Here is a 24,020-nt window from a genome sequence, read left to right on the forward strand (position 1 = left end):
GCAAATCCTCAGCCTAAACCCTCCTGCTTCCAGCAGACCCACCCCAGCGGGCAGATCCTCCTCTCGTCTCAGGCTGCTGGGTTTGTGGTTTCCTTTCTCACACTTCTGCTGCTCTTTACTCCTACCTTGCCCTATCACCTACAAATGCTTGGCTGCACCTGAGCCTTAACACACATTAAAGCAAAACCTAGGAACGTTTCCCTCATTAGAGCCCTGCCAAACAATTCGCAGGCGTCTCCAGCAACGTTTGCATCTCATCTCACCTCTCCTGCTCCCCTGGGAAAGATGGGAGAGCACCGAGGCCGTGCTGCTGCTTCCCACCTCACCACAACACCCCTAAGCATCGCACGTGGGGTGCACCCCCACTTTCACATCCCCACCCCGGAGCTGAGTCCCGACCATCCCACGCTGGCTGTCTGGCTGCTCCCCTCGGCGCCGAGCGTGCTGGCTCAGGCTTGCTTTTGCTGAGCGGTATTTAAACACCACAGAGCTCTTCAGAACTCACCCCACCTCCAGGACGGACAGACAGACAGTAAGTCTGCTCCGCTCTGCTCAAGTTTTTTCTGGGTTTATTGTTTTCCCCTCTCTTTGGCTTTTCTGTGTTGGATGGCGTCCAGCTTGACCCAGCACCGAAACCTCCGCCTGATTTTTGTGTACGTGTAGATCAGCAGAGGGGGGGAGGAAGGCAGGAGAAGAGGGGCTGTGAAAAAGAGAGGGAAGGGGCTGGGGGGGCTGTTGGGAAATACTTCAAAAAAAAACCAAAACATTTTTTTTCCCCCGGCGTCGTGCTGTCCCCTGAAAGCTTCGTGGGAGGCAGCCAGCGGGGTGGGACCGTGGGCCCAACAAGGATTTCAGCACCCGGGAAGGGTGCAGTGGAGTGGGTTTGCGTGCTTGCTCGTCAGCCCCTGTGTCCGCCGTGGTGGCTTCCCGGTGGGTTTCCCAGGAACAGCTGGAGCTGCCGGCGGGGTCAGGATGTGACATCACCCGCCCGAGAAAAACCCCCGGCTCCGGGATTCTGTAACAAGGAAACCCCGGCGGGCGGCCGAGCGTCGTGGTTCTGCCATCCCCGAACTGCTGCCACTCCCCACAAGGACCCTGACATTGACTTCTATTGGTCTTAATTCTTTTTTTGCGTGTGTTTCGTCGTTGATTTTTTAATTTCATTTTATTTTTCTCCAGTAAGGACCGAAAGTGCAGCGGGGGGACTTAGGACTGGAATCTGGGAGTGCTGGGAATGAGGTGAGTGCTGGAGGTGGAAAAAGTCAGGGCTGCATCCCCAGTAATGCTCTTAGGGTGGTTTTAAGCCTGGTTTGGGCAAGACCTGGTCCGAGTGAGCTTGGGAGAGAGCGATCCTTCCGCTAGCCGGGGCACGGATGCCTGCAGGAGGCTCTGCCCCTTCCTCTGTCGCGTCTCAGCTCGGCTGCCAGGGTGTGAATCCCCAGGGAGGGTGTTTTGGGGATGCGGGAAGGTCGGTGAGCGACCGCCGGTGGGGCAGGGACCAGCGGTGGGGAAGGGGGGAATGTCAGGGAAAGGGGGACAGGCAGGAGAAGGCAGCGTGGGCAGACACCCACCCAGGGTGGGACAGTCCCAGCAGCTGCTTTGCTGGGGTTGGAGGGAGGGTGGAAAGTTGGGGGGGGGGGGGGGGAATTGGGTGAGAGTGGTGGGTGGAGATGGGTTATCAGCAGCCGCCTTACCTCCTCTGTCTTCTTCCCCGAGCTTGCAGGCCTGGAGCTCCTGGTGTTTGGGTTTACAGCTGTGGCAGTGGAATAAATACCCTGTGGGCTGAACTGGAGCAGTCGTGTGCTGTGGAGGTTGTTGGACACCTCTTTGGAGAGCTCCCAGCAAGTCACTGGTCGCTGCAGCAAGATCCCAGCCCCCAGGAATAAGGTATCCCCCAAAGCCCCCAAGGCCCACCGGGTATTACCCCCATAATGAACTGGTTGTGCTGCCTCTATCTTGGAGAGGCATGGGGCTTTGCTTTTCTGCTTGGAGGAATCTCAGGTGACTCAGGAAAAACTTTTTTTTGGTGCCTTTGGCTCAGGCTGTGGTTTGCAAGGAGCTTTGCTGGTAGCATGACAGGGAGACAGGGCAAGGAGAGGGACAGAGCTCAGGGACAGCAGAGCCAGCTGAGGGGCAAGCCAAAATGCATTCCTGGAACCCATGCTGGGTCCCTTTTGCAGAAGCTGGGGATTTCCAAGCACCAGGCAAGCTGGGGGAAACCCCTGCATGGCTCCCCACTGGCACCTGTCCCCAGCTGGGTTGGAAGGGGCTGAGTCCTGCTGCTGCTCTAGAGATGGGTGCTCTGGGGCTGCATCCTCGGAGGATGCTTACACCTCTCGTGGGTCTCTGTGGCACTGAGGGAGCTGCACAAGGAGGGTTTGGCAGGAGGGAGGGGCTGCTGAGAGCTCAGGGCTTCTCTGCAGCTTCCCCAGCTTGCGTGCATGGCCTTGATCCCCCTCCCGGCATTTTGTCCTGGCTCGTTTCCTGGAATTTTCCGTCATTTGGGTTATATTTGGGATCAGCAGCCAATAGCCCCGTTTCTCACGGACATCCCAGCTGGGGCTTGGCTCCAGCAGGAATCACAGAGGGAGTGGGGCCACCACCCCGAGGGTGTACTCCCCAACATCATCCTTCTGCAGCCCCCCTTCCTCAGATGATTAAAAGCAGAAGTAGCTATGGCAAAGGCTGGAAAAGAGGGGATAGGTTTCCCTCTCTGGGAGCCCTGTATGCCCACAGCCCCTGGCTGGCTTGGGGCTGAGGTGGCTGCAGTGCAAGGGATGCTCAGGAGAGGCAGCCATGACCCTTAAAGCACTTGTCATTTACTTCCAAATCCACCAAGAAGAAGAAGCCACAGTTGCAAAGGAGCTCTAGGACAGGTCAAAGATCAAAACTTCGTAGCAGGACTTCTCTAGGGCATGAAGGGAAGCTCAGAGACAGGGCTGCTGAGTCAGCAGCCAGACAGTAAAGCTTCCTAGAGCAGCAAAAAGCCAGCCCAGCCCTGGGGCCAGCTGGTTTCTGGTCAGACTGTCCAGCTGGAGGCTGGCTGGCTGTATTGAGGCTCTGACACAGGGTGGCTGAGCTGCTCCCTCTCCTGTTCCTCCACCAGCGATGGGACAGGACAGGACTTTTACACTGTCTGTAGTGGTGAGAAAGGAATCCCCTAAAGCAGGGAACCAGAAGTAGATATCTGGGCTGACAAAGGCAAGAAGCCTTGGGGAAGCCTGAGGAGGATGGGCAGAGCTGTCAGTACTTAACCTACACTTTGCTCTGTGGTTTCTGGAGCTGCATGGATCTGTGCTCTCCCTCCATAACCTCCTCCCAAAGCAGTGGGAGCCAGAGTCTCCCTGCAGGTTGCCCATGGTGTTGGATCTTTTGTTGTGCTCCCAGGGTGTTTTAGTGCTGGCAAGGGGAGGGAGAAGCTGCTGCTGAAGTGGCTGCCTGTGGTTTGCAGTCAGATGCTTGTATGAGTGTGTAACTCTCTCAGGCTGGATCCAGAGAGGATGCACTTGGCACCTGAGCCGTGGGAGCTGCTGGTATTGGACCCTTCCCCTCTCCTTCCCCTCCTGATCAATAATGCTTCCCAGGGGCAAAGGAAATGCAAAGCATTTTCCTCAGGAAGCCTTTGCTTTTGCAGCCCCTAATGTAAGGGCAACCCAAGGAGGGAGAAGAGTTTTGAAACTGGGGAAACTGAGGCAGGGAGTGTGAAACTGTGCCCCGTGCCCATCAACCTACAGCCCAGTGGTGTGTCTGACTGATCCTTCCTGCTGGGTTTCTGGCTGAAGTTTATGTGGGGTCAAAACTGGAGGTGCTTGTTGGTGACCTTGCCTCATGCCTTCAGGACTGGGTGGGGAGGAAGCCCCCCTCCCACTGCTCTGCCTGCTTTCCCCTTTTGTTTTGCCAGTTTCTAAACAGACCCTTCAGAGTCGTTTTTAATTTACAACAAAGCCTTCACCTCGCCATCTTCCTCTAGGGTTTTCAAATTATAAAAAAAGAAAAGAGAAAAAGCAAAAAGGAAAAGAAAAGAGACAAGAGAAAAGGCTTAAGTAAAAAACCAAACCAACCCTCCAATCTGAAATTAGTGGCTTAGTTTGACCCTGAACTTACATCCCTCCCATGCAGTTCATTTCCTCTTATCTCTGGTCCTTTCAGCAATCTAGGAAATCAGTTTTTCATGTGTCTCTGCCTGGCACATCTCAGCAGCAGCCCTGCCTTGCTGTTGCAGGGCTTAACCCTCTGCTTCTTTGCTTCTTGCTAAATCCAACTGAGTTTTGCTTCTGCTGCCCCCAGTAAAAACAAGAGCAGGACTGAAGCCAGCAGCCTTGGGAGCCATGGATGGGGTTTTGTGGCTGGGTTTGAGCCAGTCTTCTGCAAAGCTGGAGCTATTTTGGGCACACAGATGAGGGCAAGCACTGAGCACACCATGGCACGAATGTCCCGTGGGAAGTGATGGCTTCTTTCCACCCAGCTTTGCTCATCCTTCTACCATCCTTTAGTGAGGATGTGGAGTGACAGCAGGGAAAGCCACCTGCTCCACAGCCACCTGCTTTGCTCCCCAACCACTCCTGGGGCAGGATGAGTTTTGATTTGGGGGCTTGCAGATGCCCCAGGGAGGGAGGTGTGAGCCCCGGGGCTGCCAGCACCAGCCCAGGATGGGAGCTGTGGCACGGTGAGATGGGGCTGCAGCTTCTGCCAAGGCTCTTCTCAGGAAAGCTTTGATTCTGCACGTGGGAACTGAAGGCAGAGACCCTCAGGCACAGGCCAGCAGTGGGATGTGCACAGTCATGTTGTAGGAAGCTGCTGTCTAATCTTGTTGAATGGCAGCTCGCCCTTTGGATTTCCCAAAATGGGCAGTGAGAGCAGTGATTTGCACTGGGACAGGACTCTCATCCCACCCCGAGCCCCAGCAGACCACAGGCTGATTTCCAGGAATGAAAGAGCCCTGAATCTCAGGCTCAGCTGAACTCTCTGCACCACAGCTGAACCTTGGAGGATCTCCCATTTTACATCTCTCTACGTGGACTTGTCCCAAATACTCACCAAGTGATGGAAGAGCAGCAGCCAAATTGGATGCATGAGGGTGCACACTGGGAAAATCTGGTCTTGCATTTGTTACTGATGCCTTTTTCCAGAAGTTACACTGGGGATGTGAGTGGGTCCATTCCCAAAGGACTCTACTTTTCTTCTCTGCAGGTGAAGCTGCTTGCTGAGTCCCTGCCCAAGGGGAAACTGATGCATTGGTGACTGTGCAGAGCCAGTTTGCTCTGAGCTGGAACATCCCATCTTGGTGTCCCAGCTGCAAGGTCTATGGCTGGTATTCCAAGCCCCATTCCTGGTCTCTGTGCAGCTCCCTCCCTCCCTGCAATGCTCACATTGATCTCTCTGGGCAGTAAAAGCTTTGGAGTGAGGTAAAGAACAGATCTGTTCTTTGGCCCAGCGCCTCACTCTGCTTCTTCACGTCATAAATCCCAGGATGTGTTTTTGGCTTGGTGTTAAATGTAATTTCTGGAAAATGTTTTTCTCCAGCAAAGATTCACAAAGCCTTTTAATGGTTTGGTAATTTGGTAGCAATGCTGGCGAGGATCCAGAAAGCAAACCCACTGGTTTTACTCTGGTATGCACTGCTGCCTGGGGAGCAGAGAAACCTCCTGGGTTAGATTTCAATCCCCAACTTTATGAATGCTAACCCAGAGGGACTCTGGGGCCTGCTGGGATCTGTCTGGTCTCACACAGGGATAACAGAGTTGTTCATCCTCTTGTCTAGCCAGCAAGGAGCATGAGGACACAGGCTTGTCATGGTGCCATGGGATGCCTGCCCAGCCCTGTGGGGTGGCTGTCCCTGGCCTTTAGTTGGGTGGTGGGCAAAGGGGCTGCTCAGCTTTGTTGAGGGTTGTGGGCTGGCTGGGGACAGGGACTGGGGAGGTGCAGGGAGGATTGGTGGGTGCTGCATCAGCCCTGTCTTGGGAAGCTGCCAAGTGTCCGATGGGGAAATCCTGATTTCTTATTATGTGCACAATTGTTTGTGTTTGCTCATTGGAATGGCCTTTGTGTTCCCGCCAGAGCTCTCTGCTGCTGGCTGGTGACAGGAGAGTGTGAGAGAGAAAAAAACAATCCATGTATGAGGGCAGGGACAGCCCCATGTCCTGGTCCTGTGGTGGCAGAGCCATTTAGTGACAAGAGCTTTGAGGGGAAGGGTGTGAAAGCACCAGAGGTGCTGCTGTCCCCCTCCCTTCCTCACTGGCTGCAGGGCTCAGCCCCATCATGCCCACCTTCAGATGGGCAGGATCCCCAAAGTGATCCCTGGCACCTCCTATGGTGCTGGATTAGGATCCTCATTGCTGTAGCTCTGTAAAAATATATATGTATGTATATGTACATATTGTAGAAACTGTTACTCATGAGCAAACTCCCTAGAAGCCTTTTTCAGAGGTGTTATCAACAGGATGTGCCTTGCATATGTGACAGCTGGGTGGAAAGCACCAGATAAGGGCTTTTCTTTCCAGTCTTATTGCACCCATAGTCCCCTGGCCTATTTTGGGCTCCCTGAGGGCTGCAGTACCAGACCTTTGCCTTCAGGACAGGCAGGAGTTATGAGATGATGCCAGCTTAATCCATCAACTGGCATTTTGGAGAGCCAGTGCTCTTTCTTTGAAGTGGGGAACAAACTCCTTGACATGGTCAGAGCCAGCTGTTTGGGGCAGGAGAGGAAAAAAGCGCCCGAGAAATCTCCCACAGCATCTCCCAGTCATCACCCTTTGGCAATAAATGAGGGTAACAGGGCTGGAGAGGTTAAAATCCCACCCAACCACATGATCTGGGGAAGGCTTGCAGGTATCCCAATATTACAGTCATTCTGCATAACGTTGTGTGATGGCTGTGACCATCCTCTGCGTGGCAAAAAGCATCTGAAAACATAAATGTGCAGGTCTGGTTATACCTGAGTATATACCAGAGCATGGCAGGGTTTGGCACCACTGTGCTGTGAGCTGGGTAAGGGTGCCAAAGCATCACTTCACCTTGCTGGAAAGGCTGTGGCTGGTGCACACCCACACCAGGATCTGCACTTGCACCCACACCAGGGTTTTCCAGTCATAGTCACGTTCTGGGTGTGGTGTAGAAATCCCTGCAGGTCAGATTCTGCTGGGTCTGGGGTCACCAGTAGGTCCTGCTGCCTCTCAGTAATGTCCCTGTGGGTGGGCTTGGAGGGGTGCATGGGTATTTCATGGCAAGATGTTTAGCTGGTCTCTGCTGGGCAAAAGAGGATCTGTCTGTGGCTGAGGACTAAGTTTAGAAAACAGAGTTTACACAGCAAGCTTTTGGTGGAAAGCTGTCTTTTTAATGATGAACCTGCATCCAGGTTTGGAACTTGGGAAGCATTCCCTCCTGCTAGTGACTTTGGGCCAGTGAATTCCTCTTTCTGTGAATCTTTTTTGTTCCTTTTTTTTTTTTTTTTTTTTTTTTTTAAACTATTTTCCACCTCCTCCAGGGAGGCAGTTGGAGGACTTTATCTTACCTAAACCTCAGCAAAACATGGAGCACGTGGAGGCCTTGACCTCACATTAACACCACCAGTAATGAGTAGAGGTAACTAAAGGCACCAGTGTATTTCAGCCTGTCTTTTACACTCCACAGCAGGTCGGATTTCCACTGGAATCTCAAGGAGGAAAAGTAGAAAAAAAAAAAGGAAATACTGCAGCTCTAGTCTGTGCTGCTCTCTTTGGGGAAGAAGAGATGAGCTCAGCACTTTGTCAAGCTGTGATTTCCAGACCAAGCCACCCCAGAGCATCAGCTGAACACCCCAACTGCTCCTGCCTGCTTTTGTGTGTGGGAGCCTGGCAGGCTGGCTGCATCCTGGCCTGTCACATTGCAGTGCTGGGCTGCTGTTTCCCTTCCTGGGATGTGGGTTTTATTCTTTAGAACAAACACACAGGGCAGAACAACAGAAAAATAATCCTCCCCTTTTCCCATTGATCTTGGCACTGGGGCTGTGTGAACCAGCAGCCAGCAGCAGTCACAGCAAGGTCCCTGGGGCATCCCAAGGCCAGGGGTTATTTGTGCTGAGAAATCCCTGAGGAAGAGACACTTCCCCTTTTGCTGGAAGAGGAAAGGGTGACCAGGTTGGGACTCTCTGGGCTGGTGAGCTCCATTGATACCGTGGCTCTCACTTTGTTGCTCCAGTTATTGATAAAAGCCCTGAAGGCTCCTGGCTGGAGCCCCAGGAGTTCTTGGCGTGCTCTGGAGGGAGGAAGGGCTCTGTCTGCCATTGAACTTTGCATGAGGCAACGTGGTGGGGAATTGCCCTCTTCAGTGCTAGGAACTGGTGTGTGAGGCAGCATCAAGACAAGAGGGCACGGTCTCAAGTTGTGCCAGGGGAGGTTTTAGGTTGGACATTAGAAAGAATTTCTTTACGGAGAGGGTGATCAGACATTGGAATGGGCTGCCCAGGGAAGTGGTGGATTCTCCATCCCTGGAGATACTTAAAAAGAGACTGGATGTGGCACTCAGTGCCATGGTCTGGGAACCACAGTGGCAGTGGATCAAGGGTTGGACTTGATGATCTCTGAGGTTCCTTCCAACCCAGCCGATTCTATGATTCTATGATCAGTGGCTCCAGGTCACCTCAACAAGTGCAGAAGGGCCAGGAGCTCACCCCAAATCTCTGTCCTCACATGCTCCTACAGCACATGGGAATTCCTCCCTGCAAGCGTGCCCACACATGCAGCTGCCTTCAGGGTGACCAAAATTTCTTTTTCTTCTCCCAGAAACCTCCACCTCTGAAGCCCCCAGCCTTGGATTTCATGTTGCACTGAAGCCTCTGCCCTCACCCTGGCCAGCCCTGCCCGCCATGGCTTTGTGTCTCAAGCAAGTCTTCAACAAAGACAAAACATTTCGTCCCCGAAAGAAGTTTGAGCCAGGCACCCAGCGTTTCGAGCTGTACAAGAAAGCCCAGGCCTCCCTCAAGTCTGGGCTGGACCTGAAAACAGTGGTGCAGCTGCCTCCTGGTGAGAGCATCAACGACTGGATCGCCGTGCACGTGGTGGATTTCTTCAACCGCATCAACCTCATCTACGGCACCATGTCGGAGTACTGCACGGAGAGGAGCTGCCCCATCATGTCAGGGGGGCTCAAGTATGAGTACAGGTGGCAGGATGACAGCAAATACAAGAAGCCCACCAAGCTGTCGGCCCCCCAGTACATGTGCATGCTGATGGACTGGATCGAGATGCTCATCAACAACGAGGACATCTTCCCCACCAGGATAGGTGAGTACGCTCTGGTTCTTCGCAGGAAGCCTTGGGGTTGTAGCTGGCCCAGGTTCCCAAGCTGCTGGGGCACTTCAGGGTTTGTTTTGCTGAACTTTGTGATCACAAGGATCGCAGCCTTTCCTGTTACAGGTGTTCCTCAGTGTCTCTTGCACACCCTCATGCTGCAAATCAAACTTGGGATTCCTCGTCTGGCTCCTAAGAGATATTGAAAACAATCTTGTTCTCTTGTTTCTTGTTCTCTTGTTTCTTGTTCTCTTGTTTCTTGTTTTCTTGTTTGAACTTCTTCCACGTCTTCTGAGACTGTGAGAAATGAGGCCTGGTGGGTCATCATCTCCCTTGCCCTTCCTCAAGAAGCTGAGCCACAGGGCTGGTTAAAAGTGGTCACCACATACCTGTAACCCGCTCTTCTCTTGATTAACCAACTCTGTTTCTTTCTGGTTTTCCAGGAAAGCTCATGGTCCTAAGATCTAATCTCATCCACTTCTCAGCTCCCTTTTTCACCTCTGCTGATTTATCTCAGTCCTGATTATATATCATCTTGCAATTTACCTGAGGCTTGGCCCAAGCAGAGGTGCCTGCTCCAGGATCTGACCCTTCCAGCTGCCAGCCCCCAGGGTGTGCAATGCATCCCTTCAAAGGTTTGGCCTCAAGAGTTTGCAGTGACTGCCAAGGGCACCTCAGCTTGCAGATGAACCCCTGTGCTGCTGACCTGCAGTGCTTGGCAGCTGCTGAGGCTGATATGAGCCCTGATACTTAGGTGCTTTTAAGAGAGGTTCAAGAGAGGTGAGTCCAAGGCCTGGAGCTGATGTGTTGGGTGGTGGGGCTGCCAGAGCCTCAGCTCACACCTTGGAGAAGTTGCTTTTCAGACAAAATGCAAACCTACTTGAATGTAAGAGAAGATTTAAGGAGCTTTGGGTGGAAACACCTGGGTTTGCAAGCCTGACCTTTATTGTTTTCCCAGGCAGCACAGCTGACAGAGCTGTGTCAAATCTGAAATCAGTGCAGTTTAGGCTCAGGATTTTCATTAATACCCTGGGAAACACTGGAGAAAATGATCTGTGTGGGATTACTGGCTGCCACTAAGTGCCATAGTGCTCTTTGGCTGTGATATAGCATCCAGTTGTATGTCTGTTTTTTGGAAAGCCTTCAGCCCTCAGAGGGGTCACAGCTCCCTGCATGGCAGAGGGAGGCAGTGCCTGGGGGATGCTTGTGCCAAACTCTTAATTTCAGCCTTCTGGGTTGGGGTGACCTCCCAGAGCCCTTGTCCAGCCTGGCTGCCCTGGCTGTGCTGGGTTTAGGGTGGTACAACCTGGGGCATTTGCTTTGCCATGGAGGCATCCTTCCCTTGTGGGCTCCACACATCCCAGAGGACAGAGGAGGCTGGAAGTGTGGCTGCCCAACAGCATGGGTACAGGATGCTCCATGCTGGCAGCCTCAGCAATGCTGAGGACAGCAAAGTCCCTGTTGATTCTGGCTGCAGCTGGGCACAGGCTCCCTGCTGCCAAGGGGAGAAACAGGAGCCACAGAATACAGGATGGATCTTCCCTTTTCCCAGATGGCTCGTTCCCAACAAGAAGCTCTGCATGCTGTTAAAAGTAGGGCACAGATAAAAGTTTACTCCATTTTTCCTCTGGAAAAAGAGTGTCCTTGTCCCATTTCATGCCTTTCAGGTTGGATTTGGGATGTGACACTCCTTGAAAGCTGCTCTGGGCAGTCAGGGAGTGTGAATGCTGCAGAAAGCAGGTGCCCACTGAAGGATGGTGGCATTGCAGAAGCCTCTGCTTGGTCACATCTCCCTCAGAGGAGCAAAAGCCAAGTACAGTCATGGACTTGCTGGTTCTTACCCTGTCTCTGGCATTCCTCCCTCTGAGGTGTAACATCCTGACAAGAGGAGGGACAGCTCATGCCTCTGGTTTCCACTTCTTCTTTTGTTTTGGTGTAGGGGTAGTTATGGGTGACGTCCGGGCTGGCTGCAGGCAGTCATGTTACAAACCCCCTTCTATCTCTTCCAAAGCCATTCCCAGGGTTTCTCTTCCAATCCCTTTTCTCGGAGAGGGACCCTCATATCCCTGAGTGACTTGAGTCCCCTTCCTGATGTGTCTCAGTGATTCTGGCTTCCCAAATGTAAAAGGGGAACTTAGCCTGAGGTTGCACTTTAAAACACGTGAGAGGCTGTTGTTGCCTGCAAGGAGAGGAGGGAACCAGTGGCACTTTGTCACCACTGTGTCCCCAGTTAACTGCCTTTCAGTGGCCTGCCTGGTGTGCTGGGTAATTGCTCTGAAGCTTTGGCATTTCAGAAGATGGAGGTGTTTGGCTAAGGGAAATGTCACACCCACCCCTTCCTGATGGGCTGCTCCTTGTCACCACCACACTGAGTGATGTGAGGAGAGGCTGGGGGACTTGCAGCGAGGAGGGACATGGGGCTTAGGGACAGGGTGAGCAAAGATGCTCAGCCTCCCCCCTAAAGAGCCAGGCCTTGGGAAGAGACCCAGGACAAGGGGAATTAGACACTGAGGGAAAAATAAATTTCATCCTTTAGAGCTGAGGTGAGGCTCTTCCGATGTTAGTAGTAGAGATGGGATCCAGCATGAGGGTTTGTTCCTTTCCCTGCTCCCACCAGGGAGTTCTCCTGGCTTGTCTGGCCACCATCTCAGTGGGCATTTCATGAGCTGCATGCATCTCAGCTTTCCCTCCTGGCTTTTTTTTGCCATGTGCAATAAAACTCTCCCAGCACAAAGATTTCCCCTGGCTAAGGCTGCCTGGGAAGACAAAGCAGTCTTCTTTTTAACAATTTTTTTAGAAACAGCATGTCCCCCCCAAACTTGCTAACATTGCCTGAGGCTAACCTCAGCTTCCCTCTCCATCCAAAAGCTACCAAGCCTGAGGCAGCACACTGTTCAGTGGAGCTCACTCAGTGGCTGTCCTGACATTAGGGAGGAGGAATTTCATGGGGCAGAGGGAGGGAAATCCCTTTTCCTGGGGTAAGAGGCTCAGCTTGAAACCAGCAGAGATGGATGGATGGCTTGTGGGCTCATAGGGTCCCTGGGCATCACGGGGGAGACCTTGGCTGGGGTAAATGGGCACAAATCCAGAGAGCAGATCAGAGCTGGGCTGATTTGCACCACTAAACCCTCTGGACCTTTAGCTGGAAGGGGTGGGAGAGGAGTAGAGTGACCTGGGTGACAAACCCCTTTGGTTTAGCCAAACTGCATGATGCAGAGCTTGTGGTGGGGGGCAGCTGACATCCACAGCAAGGGAACCAGATGCCTGCAGACCTGGAAGAGTTATCCAGCAGGACCATAGCCCTTGGATAGCATGCTTGCACCTGCAGAAAACCCCTGTGGTAATGGGGCTGAGGGGAGGGTGGAGATGCCATGCCCTCTGTGTAACACAGTGAGGGTGTGGGGGAGATTCTGAGTCTTCCCCATCCTTGGGGAAATCCATCTGCAGGGCTCAGTTTCAGTTCAAGGCTTTGCTGTATCATCCTTCCTCTGGAGCAGAAACCTGTTTGTCTGCCAGTCAAGATGAGACAAATTCCTGCACAGGGTGAGCTATGCCAGCCTGGTTGCTATAAATCTACAGAAGCAGCAGCAGCTTTCCCAGATGACCTTTATCAGTTTCCACGTGCTAGTGCTCTGTTTCCACTCTTCCAACTAAAGCAGCTGCCCTGAAAAATGCATTTAAATGGAGAGTAAGCATTTTTCCCATGCAGGGAGGAGAATAAATGATTCTACAGGTGTATTTTTACCAGCTGGTAAAACTATATCAGTAGATTCCTTCAGTGAATAGCCACTTGAACAAATGCCCACCTGGAAAAAAATCAGGTGCTCTCAATAATCGTTCCACCCCGTGGGGTCTGGTTTTAGGGAGCTGCTGCTGGGGGGTAGCAGGCTTGGATAGATTGGGTTTGCAGGGTCCATGGCAGTCAGCTGCATCTGGCCCAGTCAGCCCAGCACCAGGCTGTGGGGTTGCACAAGTCCAGGTGTCCAACATCAGCACTGTGGCTGCTGCTGAAACCTCCCCACGACTCAACCCGTGCGGATGCAAAGTTTGGACCAGACCCAGCTCCGGAAACACCCAGCACACCCTGCCAAATGGGCCTCTAAAAAGCATCAGTCACAGGAGATTTTTGGAACAGTTCTTGGAAAGCTTTTTAAAACTTAAGTTTGGCTCTTTGAGCGTGGTCCCAAAACAATTATAAAAAACAGAGAAAAGTTGGTGTGAAATTATCTGATACTTTCTCTCCATAATAACAGGAGAAAAATGTTCAGAGTTCTGCTAATTATTGCCATTCTCTCAGCTGGCTGTTTTTTACAAGATTTGTCCTTTTTTTTTTTTTTTTTTCCTGCCTATTTTCTTCCAAAATTAACACCACACCAGCTTGCAGCTGCCACCATGCCGTAAGTTTTAAATGGGGCTTTACAGACTTATTTTGGGGAAAAAATGAATCACTGAAGAACATAGTGGCCAAAATGGAATTGAGAAATAATAACAACAACAATAATGCATCACGTAGTTCATTGAACTGCTTTTGCAGAGGAAAAAAATACAATTGCCAAGAAGCAAACCAGCTTCCCAGTACTGATTCATCATGAAAAAATCAAACTGGCTGGAGCACAAGGGTCAGGAATGGGAGATGGCAGGAAAGATCCAAAAGCCATTCACAGTCCCTTACCATAAGTGTGGACACTTTGTTACCTCTCATTCTCATCTCCTTTTGCATGTGGGCTCACATGGTTTTGTAGCAATGGGCACAGAGTGGGGAAAACAGATTTCTTGGAGCATTAAATCACATCTTGGGGTTTTCAAGCAAAACCTCCAAGAGAAACTGAAGGTGCTAATTCATTTCAGGACTGGGAGTCCTGCTGCCCACCAGCACCCTGGCTGCATTGCAGTGAGTGAAATTGTACCTGTTGTACTTAAAGCTTTTGCCCTGGCTTGAGGCATGGGTAAGGTTCTCCTTTTTCTATCACCATGATGGATGTTCTGCTCTGCTTCCCCTGGGATTGGGCTCATTTCCACATTGGGACTGATGATGCTTCAGTCTGGTCTGTGTGCAGTGTCTGGGTAGCACATAGTTGTGATCATGGGTGGAGAAAAAGAGTTGGCCTTGTGTATAAATGTTTTTCTCAGCTTCTGAGCTCACTTGTATCATGTCCTGTGTTCTCCTCCTCCTCACACAAGAAGAGTTAGACTGGGGCTAGATTGTAGCTCTGCAGCTGCTTCCTTCATCATTGCTGAATGGTGAGCACCAGTGAATTAAATGTATAGGTAATTTCGTTGCTTTTAAATCATCCCAGGTGGGGTTTTGGGATGTTCTGCTGTCCCTTGTGGCAAGTGGAACTAGCATCAGTGGGACAGACTGGGGTGGTGTTGCTGTGTTGCCATGGTGCATATGGCTGGGGAGGGTGAAGCAAACCAAAGAAACATGCTGCTGACAGGATGATTTGTCAAAACTTGGGCCTCCATCCTGACTTTCCTTTAGCCCTCCACGCTTCTGCTAATTGTCCCTTTCAGCCATGTGAACTCAGTCCCAGCAGCCTCATCCCTTCATCTCACCAAGCCACTACTCCTGCTTGCATCACCTCACAGAGGAAGCCCCCCAAGCCAGAGCCACCCCTGCCCCACTCCCACGTGTTGTTAGCAGTGTGTTGGTCACTAGTGGAGTCTCCCTGCTGCCACCTCTAACACTGATCTGCCTGACCCAGCCTGGCAGGGAGGTGGAAGCCATGGTGGGAGCAGCAGCATCCCCCCCCTTGCTGTCACGGTGACCAGGATGGCTCTGGCATCAACGTCCAGGGGCCTGGATGCTCGGTGTAAAGCTAAAACATCTGCCAGGGCAGGATAGGTGCATGGCCAGTCTGGAGATCCCTGTCCCAGGGATTTCCCCTTGCTGGGATGTGCTGGCTGCAGGGGGGAGGCACAGCCTGCCCTCCCTGTGTCCCCTCGTGTGCTGGGGAGGATGTCACATGCATTGTCTGTGTGACATCCGCTGCGCCAGCAGCAGTGACCCTGGGCAAGCTGTATTTGTGCCAAATCTTTCTGCTGCTCTCCCCCAGACTGGTCAGAGGCAGCCATTCCTGCAGAGCCCTTTCCTTTCAGCTGTTTCAGGGTGAAGGGATGGGGAATCTCTCCAGTTCCTCCCTGGTGTGGCCAGAGTCAGCTGGGGCTGCCATGGGTTTCTTTCCCAGTCAGGCTCAAGTGCTGCTGGCAGAGGTGACCTCCTTATCAGATATCCACCCTGCTTCCTTCCCAGGGGGAAGAGCTTGGATCATGTGGTTCAGGCCTTGTGCCAAGTGCAGGGTCCAGTTGAGCATCCACAGACTCTGTTGAGGGTCCAGGCACAGGAGGCTGCAGCACAGGGAGGGGATGCAGGAGCTGATGGCCCATGGTTGTGCCCTGTCCTGCTGAGGCTGCAGCCTGCGATGCAGGGACAATGTGTCAGATCCGGACCCCAGTGATCCCTGGACCCAAAGAACCGTAGATGGTGATGCCAGGACATTGTAGGGTGAGGGGTGACCTGTAGAGAAGGGCATTGGTGACTGCCACATCGTGGCTGTGTCTGGAGGGAGGGCTGCACGCTGACACCTTGTGATGGACACAAGGAATAGCAGCTCAGCTTCACCCCTCAGGAGCTGCTGCTGCTCTTGGGCTCATCTGAAAACACAGGGAAGGGAAATCCCAGAAGGATGTACATGTAGATCCCGGCAGGCTGGTGATGCCTTTCTAAGTGTCATTAGATACAAGATAGCTCAGGAGCTCCCATAGTTGCTGACAGCCAAGAGATTTGGACTAGATGACCCTTAAAGGTCCCTTCCAATCCAAATAATTGTATGATTTATGCTAAATCTCTGTTCCCTGATACAAGAACTGCTTCTGGAGAGCCCAAGATGTAGCTGAAGGAGTCTTCCCTTTAAGTCTCTCAGCTGCCAACATGTCCATAATGACTTGCAGGGAACTGATTTATAGGACAAGACAATTCCTGGCTAACCTATGGACAAAAGCAGTGGAAAGCCACTTGTTATCATCTGCCAGCTCTGGAGGTGCCACATCTGTCTGGCCTATAGGTGCTGTCAGCCTTGGGAGTCTTTTTGATCTTCTGTTTCCTGATCTTATTTCTCTCCCAGCTCAGGACTCTGCTGAGATTTGCTGCTTTTTCTTCACTACCACTTGTTGCAGTTTCACAATAAACTCCCAGTGGCTGCTCAGGTCTGCTGCCTGCTTTCACTGGAGGAAGCCCAGGGCCAGTGGGATGGGTGGCAACCTGGAGGCAACAAACGTGGTGTTGTCTGCCTGCTGGCACTTTACTGAGTTCCTGACAGGGATTGCTCACCTGTGGTCCCAGGGGGCCAGGCTGTTCAGAACAGTGTGTGTTCCCCAGCTGCGGCCTGGCAATGTGTGCTCATCAGAAATTACTGACCATGATGAATTTTTTCTTTATTAAAAAAAAAAAATTGTTTCTTGAAGAGTTCTTCAAAGCTGGTCTGCAGGGGCCACCCTAACAGCATGTCTGAGTCTACAGGTCAGTGATTATGGCATTTATTTGCTCAGCAAGTTCTCACTCAGTGCAAGATGCTCAAATGAAGGTGCTGATAAAGCACTGTGCCCTTCCTGACTGCAGAGAAACCCGGAGATCTCTCTCTCATCCCTGCCTTTATCCAACTAGCAGGCAAGGAGAGCTCTGCAGCCAAGGATGCAGAGCACAAACAGATCTCCAGTTCTATCTCTGAGCTGCTGGCCTGGGGAGAGCCTGGTTGTACTCTGCCAGATGCAGACATCTGCCCCAGAAAGTCCTAATGGGGTCTGTTAGAGCTGGCAGTGAAATGGGGAATGCTGAAATCCCTGCTTCAGGAGCAGTGCTGGTGGTTATGCAGAGCAGCAGCCACAAATTGGTCTCAAAACCCTCCCTCTGTGTTCTTGTGAGAGCCAGGATAGGTGTCCTCCTCCAAGAGGTGGCTGGGGCATCCACCCATGGCACAAGCACCCATTTTTCTCCCCTGTACCCCGCACCCATGCTGGGCCTGAAGCAACATGAGGCTGGGCTGAGGGTGATGCTGGGTTTGACCAAAGATTCTGTCGTAGTGCTGAGATTCTGAACCCCACACCCACTAAGTCCTGGCCAAAAGGCAGCAGGACAGATTCTTTGTGTTTGTCACCCCTGGAGGAAAGGGGTATGGCACTGCTGCTGGGAAACAAGGGAAAAAAAGCAGTTTAAAAAACAGCCTTTGGAAAAAAGTTTAATTGCTTAGGAGATTCAAAGATAAAATGACAGTTTTTGATTTTTAGCTAAGAGATTTGCTGATGCTTTCTGTGTGTGAGCTCGTCCCAGTTGAGTGGAGATTATTTTGAAGGATTTTTAAGAGGTTATGTACAGCATTAGTAAGAACCTAAGGGAGGAAGCTGGTGCCGCTGTGGGAAGGGAGGTTTTTATTTTGTTCTTTGCAAATTTGCATTGAATTGCTCAGGGGAGAGGAAGAAGCTTCAGGAAACCAAATTCCTGTTGTTTCTTTTTTGGCCTCCCCAAAAATACTTTCAGTGTTTCAGATCCATGTTTCCTTTAGAGATTTACCTCAGGCTTGATACTGGCTATATCACACCTCTGAGGTTTCCACTGCCATAGCAGTGTATTTAGACAAGGATGGAAATGTAGATTACAAAGTTGTGTCCTTGTGCAGGACAAGGCTAAAAGTATAAAGCAATATCTCTTGGGAACAACCAGGGAGGACACTTGAGGAGGGATCATCATACAGGTACAATGCAGTTACAACATAAGCATGGTTAAGATGAGCAGTTTTAATGAGGCTTGTTTGAAACAAGGATTAGGAAAAAAGGCAGAAACCCCACCAGTTTCTGTTGATACATCAGAAGTGATGTTTGAGGGTGTGTGGAGGAAGGAAACCAGTATATTTCCTGCTGGGAGGAGGTTAAGTTTTGTTCATGGACCTGGGTCTATGCAGCAAATTGATTTATGCTGTGCCTGCAGAGTCTTGCTGGGGAAAGGCAGGGAGACTGGGCAGGTTGCTCTGGATAGACCCAGACGTGGAGAGATGTGGCTTCCTGCACTGGACAAGAAATTTTCTCTCCTAGAGAAAGTCCTCAAATCTTCAGACCATCTCTGCATGAACTTTGTCTTTGGGCAATGAGGAATTATGAGGGGAGAGCTGGATGGCACCTTGCCCTGGTGTTGCTGTCACTCTTGACATTAACAAGGGAGTCTTTCCTCATCACCCGTGGTTGCCTGTTAAACATGGCAGGGACATTTACACTGTAGCTGTTTTTTTGTGGAAATGGGCAAACGGCTTCCAACTTGCTTCTGCTTTTCAGGTGTTCCCTTCCCCAAGCAGTTCCAGCAAGTTTGCACAAAGATCCTCACCCGCCTCTTCCGTGTCTTTGTCCACGTCTACATCCACCACTTTGACAGCATCATCAACATGGGTGCTGAGGCTCACGTCAACACCTGCTACAAGCACTTTTACTACTTCATCAGGGAGTTCAGCCTCATTGACCATCGGGAGCTGGAGCCTTTGGTAAGGATGCCCCAGGGATGGGCAGGTGAAAGGGGTCTGAGTGGCATGGGCTGAACACAGAACTGGTAGATTCCAGACTCTGAGCAGTGCAGTAACCTTCTCTGGAGTCTTTTATCATTGCACTCAGAAGCACAGACAGATTTTCTGCCCTGTACCAATCAGCCTCACTGCTCTAAGCAAGAGCTTCCCAGAAACATTGAGGAAACCCTTTACCCTTTGTGAAACTCCTCCTTAAATTTTGCTGCTGCTGCTTTGTCTCCGAATTGCTCTTCAGTGTTCTCAGGACCACGGTAACACAGTGTCCCACTGCTCCTGATGCAACTTCCACATCAAAGTGTCACCAGCCAGTTCTGTCCAGGTGGTCTTCAGGGGTCAGATTTGAGCCCACATCTCCCCTCCAGAGTCTTGAGATTTCCTACTGGGGAACTAAGGTCCCTGCTTGAGGTCTCTGTGTGAATGACAATGAGGCTGCAGGAGGACAAGCCCAAATGGGACACCCAGCTCTAGGCAGCAGCTATAGAGGCCAAGCTGGAGGGGCCTTGATGGAGTTCCAAGTCTCTCTGCAGCTTCTCTTGGGAAGCAATTAGCCAGGCAGAGAGGGAGAGTCCTTGAAAACAGCAGGAATGGTGGGAAGCAGGGGCCAGGCAGCCCAGACACATAAACCAGAAAATGCACTTTGTTGATTTTGTAAGAGGAGTGAGTGTGCCACAGGCAAGGTTGAATGTGGGATGGCCCCATGTTGTAATGGGGAGAAAAATGGAGGGACAGTGAATCAGGGGAGTATTGAATGAAAACAGCATCCTACCTTATTTATTTTAGATATTTTGCTTGTGACCTGTATTATCACAACGACCCTCAGCTCCAGAAAGTGGCAGCTCAGCCACAGTGTCCTCTTTCAGTCTTGCCAACCACTGCTCCCCATGAGAAACTTCTTTAGCATTAATATACAGCCCATAATGGTGTCAGCACCTTTGAATGATACTTGCTAATGTAAATAATCAGCACTTAATAGCCAAAGCAGAGGCTTACATTGATAAATAGGCTTTCAATGCCAGTGACTCACATGAAACATGAGATGATTTATGGGTATGGATAAATCTAAGATTAACAGATTTTCCTGTGTGATGCAACCAGGTTTAAACTACAAGGAAATGAGTCACATTTAGCTCTGGTCTCATTTACCTGTGTCTCATTTCTTGGAGTGCCCATTGCCTGGCATCTAAGCCCTAAAGCAGACCCATCCCCATGGGAGACCCCTTCCCCCAGACAATCACTTGCTGTAGGTGTATAGGAATGTCCTGCAAGCAGAGGATGGTTGTATCCAGGATGCAGTGTTGAGCTGAGAAGGGAAGGACAACATTCAAAAACTGGGACTGGTCCTTCTGGTCATGCTGTGACCCCAGGGAGGCCACAGCTTGGCACTGCCATCAGTCCCAAAGCCTGCATGGGTTAGGATGGATCCAGTAGTACATACCAAGGCAGAGCTGTGGTGTTTTGCAGAGAGTGATGGACATTTGGAGCCAGTCTGAGGAGCTCACAGGCAGCCAGGCAGGCCACTGGCCACCCCAACAAATCCCCTTGAAGGCTGCTTCCACTTCTGGTGCTGTGCTAGTGGGGTGTGCTGGATGCTGTTGCAAGATGTTCACCAACTTCTCACCCCCTGCTTCCTTCTCCTTTCAAGATGTTTGCAGGCACTTCCCATTTGCAACATGATTTTGTGGCATGGCATTGGCTTTTCATTTGATGGCAGAGTTGTGTGCTCAAGTGATTTTGCCTGCTACTCCTACAGAGAAGGACTCTCTTTGCCACTTTCCCATCATGTATTTTAAAAACAGCTCTTGGCATCAGAGAGCTCAGACTGCAGCCTTTGTACCTCTTGCTTATATCACAAAAGGCCTTTTATAGTTACTCAAGGGTCATCCTACTTTTTTAGTTCTCCTTTTATCAGAGTTGCATCCTTCCTGCTTCATGGACCAGTTCTACTTTAGATCTATTTTGGGAGCACATTTTAATCTGCAAACTTTTCCTGGGGTGCGTGAGGGGGTCTGGTGCACACGCTGGTTCAGAAGCCATCAACCTGATGAGCCAGAGAGAATCACAGGCTTCCTATGTTTTTCAAGCTATTAGATGAGCTCCTTAAGGCAAGCACAAGTGCCATCTTCCACCAGCCAAAAGCTGACTCCCTCCTGGCTCAGGAAAAGAGTCTGTTATCCTAACCAGAGTTCATTCTTGCAGGTTTCCTGTGGCCCTCTGTTATTAGTACTCATTTGCATTCCCTCATTGCTGTGGGATCCTTTGCTAAAACCACAGATCCTTTGACTGAGATGCTGTCACCTCCTGGAGCAAGCACTGGTGGCTCCTAGAAGCAGCTCCATGTCCTAGGAAGCTGCCAGCCAAGGCTGTAAGAGCAGCACTGCCTTGTCTGGCTGTTCCGTGGCTGAGTCAGGAGCTGGACCTGCATCTGTCAGCATCTCAGCCAATGCTCTTTCCTTGGACTGCTCACAAAGCTGGGGCAGGGCCAAAATGAGAGACCAAGGAGGATGCCAGGAAGGAGCTTTTGAGGCAGAGCATTTCCCAGGAGGGCTGGCATGGGAAAGAAATAGAGAAACGCTGCCTGAGATTCCCATGGCTGTTTCCTTGGAGTAGTTTTGGACACCTACCAAAGTACCTGATGTGTCACTCTACTAAAACCTGTCTTTTGCACTGACTGTTCCTTTCTTTCCTCTCCCCCTTCAATGCAGAAAGAAATGACAGAACGAATTTGCCACTGAAGCATTTTGGTAGGAGAACTGATCAGAGTCCATTGGCACAAGACACCCTGTGGTGGGAGACCTCTTCCCAAGGACTTGCTCTGGGCATTTCAACTCCCCAAACTATGAACACTGCAGAAGAGCCTCTTCAGGCCAGGATTGTATCCTAAGCTTGCCAAATATCCCTGGATTTTGGTTTGGTGTTTTTTTTTTTGTTGTTTTTTTTTTTTAATAGTTCCAGAATCTGTTGTATGGTTCCTGTCTTAAAAAGCCACTGATTTACTGGAACATGAGGCAAGTTTGTTTGACTTTTGCACAATCTGGTTTCTCAGACTTAATCCCACGGCTGATAACATCCCTTCAGGTTCCTTTCCCCTTATTTTTTCCTCAGCTATCCTGATCTCCAGATCTCATATAAGTGAATCCTGCCCAGTGAGCAGGTGTGACCTTGGCTGCTGAGCTCTGCCTCTTACCTCTTTCCCACACACAGTGGGGTTGTGATGAGATCAGCTCTGCAGAGCTGGTGATGTTTGATCCCAACTTGATGCCTTCCTGTGGTTAGTTGCTGAGGTACTGCCTTTAACCATCAGCTCTGGATGTCTCCCCCTCTATCCTAATTCATGCCTCACCAAAGGGACCCTTTGTTCCCCCCGAAGGATTTTTCAGGCTTGGCAGAAGGGACTTTGTGATGTTCTAAAATGCATCCAACACTGATTGGACTATTGGCAAGGTGGCCCCAGAACAGGAGCAGTGACCCAGGCCACTTGTCAGTGTGATCAGCACAATCTGCCCAAGAAAGACTCAGAAAGTGGGGGGAAAAATCCTGTGCCAATAAACATTTTCAACACACCAGCATTTCCTGACATGCTGTCTTGGCTCAAGATCAGCAGATGCTGGCTGGAGAAACTGTTCTTTTTCCATTATCCAATCCTACAGCACAATATATCAGGTGGAAAAGGACTTTAAAAGACCTCTAATCTGTCTTGTTCTTCCAAAAAGGGAAGATCAGTCCTTCTTAGACCTTTCTGACCTTTTGAAAGCACACTATTGCTAGCTATTCTGAGCCATTATTCCCCTGAAAGGTATCATATCTCAAAATGTTTTCCCCTTTGACTAGTGTTGTGTTCCCTGGGCAATTTTTCTTTTGACAAAAGTTGAAATTTTGTTGTTTTGTTGTTTTTTTTTTTTTTTCTCTGTTTTGTGGAAGTTAAAATCAAATTGTCTGAGCCACAGCATTGTTATATTTGTGTTTCCTTCCTTTCTTCTGTGAAAGTTTTCTGTACCAGACACAGCTGATATTTATAATCTGGGCTTTGCCCCTATTTGGGATGGGGGAGGGGGTTAAAAATGTAAATATTTAGGCCCACGTGAAAGTGCACAAGTGAATTTTTAGTGCTCAAAGCACTTATTTTGTTGCAAAAATCTATTTTTTTTAATCTTGTGTACCAGATGTATATTTTTACATGGAAATAAAACAGAGCAAAATGAACAGAAAAACACCTGAGATGTCATTCCAGTATTTTATGCGTAAAATAGTAAAAGTCCAAACATTTTTGTTCTGTTACTAATTAAAAACAATGTTTAATAAGCCTGCTGTATTTGATTCTTCCCTGGTTCATCTGTAGTAAGACAGGCATCATGGAAAAGCAGGATAACTTAAAGAAGGAAATTCCCTTGAGAGCTGCAGCACTGATGGATCTCAGTGCCACACTGAGACCTCAGCTTGCATCTCAGATCCAGGCTGATGTTGCTGGTCTGCATCCTCCCCTGGCAGACTTTTCAGCAGCATCCCACCTGAAGGTGATACAAGGTGATGATTTTTAGTACTTTTTCCAAAGGTGTCTGGAATCAGTCTTGCAGCCTCTTCTTGAAGTCAGGAGCCACAGGGATAATTCACTGTGTGGTTCAGAGAATGAAGATGACAACAGCTCTGTCTGGAACCTTCTGTCTTCTTGAGGAATCAGGCCTGGTTGGACTCAGTGCAGAGGAACCTCTGGAAGGTGGTAGAGTTGGGACTTAATGCTGTGTCCACAGGTGAGTCTAATGGATGAACAGGTTGTAGACTACAGCTACTTCAAGGTGAGGTACAAAGATGACAGAGTCAACATCTTTTCAGCAGTGGGAGGCACTGAGAAAATGACCAACAACCACAGTTTGTGGCTTGAGAGGTTGAAATTATACAACAGAAAAAAATCCAAGAGGGTGTTGAGGTCAGTGTACAGATACATAGAGGGGAAGTGTTACCCACCCTCAGTTTAACAAGACTTGGTGTAAATAATGTCCCTGCACAGAGGTCATCTTGTGTTCTTCTCCTCCTCACTGCCTTGCAGAAATGAATTCCACCAGATAATTGTGTGCTCTGCATTACAAAAGAGGAGTTTGAATTGTTTATTTTAACCACATGCCTGAGGATTTTGGCCCTCCTGCTTTTGGGATCTTTCAGTTTTACCTCCTTTGCACCATGGAGCTTCCACAGATTC

At 50.3% G+C, this 24,020-nt stretch overlaps 1 protein-coding gene across 5 annotated transcripts; it reads left to right on the forward strand.

The window, feature by feature from the left end:
* The first annotated feature begins 784 nt into the window (after window positions 1-784).
* MOB3C (MOB kinase activator 3C) lies at window positions 785-23,037 on the forward strand. Of its 5 annotated transcripts, none has more exons than XM_071750220.1 (5): window positions 785-1,239; window positions 1,717-1,887; window positions 8,760-9,260; window positions 18,588-18,790; window positions 21,532-23,037. In XM_071750220.1, the coding sequence occupies exons 3-5, from the start codon at window positions 8,843-8,845 to the stop codon at window positions 21,559-21,561; spliced, it is 651 nt and encodes a 216-aa protein (XP_071606321.1). In that variant the 5' UTR covers window positions 785-1,239; window positions 1,717-1,887; window positions 8,760-8,842; the 3' UTR covers window positions 21,562-23,037. The 5 variants fall into 5 exon arrangements, with proteins under 5 accessions (XP_071606321.1, XP_071606319.1, XP_071606324.1 ...); XM_071750218.1 differs by having other exon boundaries at window positions 1,724-1,887; XM_071750223.1 differs by lacking the exon at window positions 785-1,239 and adding an exon at window positions 1,373-1,468 and having other exon boundaries at window positions 1,724-1,887.
* Window positions 23,038-24,020: the final 983 nt, after the last annotated feature.

This window comes from Heliangelus exortis, chromosome 8 (assembly GCF_036169615.1).
Source record: "Heliangelus exortis chromosome 8, bHelExo1.hap1, whole genome shotgun sequence".
NCBI lineage: Eukaryota > Metazoa > Chordata > Aves > Apodiformes > Trochilidae > Heliangelus > Heliangelus exortis.

What these genes read in the sequence shown, in the direction of transcription:
- MOB3C (XM_071750220.1), top strand. Translation starts at nt 8,843, where the DNA reads ATGGCTTTGTGTCTCAAGCAAGTCTTCAACAAAGACAAAACATTTCGT. An exon ending in CATCTTCCCCACCAGGATAG is followed by an intron (nt 9,261 to 18,587) that starts GTGAGTACGCTC and finishes TCTGCTTTTCAG; the next exon opens with GTGTTCCCTTCCCCAAGCAG. An exon ending in ATCGGGAGCTGGAGCCTTTG is followed by an intron (nt 18,791 to 21,531) that starts GTAAGGATGCCC and finishes CCTTCAATGCAG; the next exon opens with AAAGAAATGACAGAACGAAT.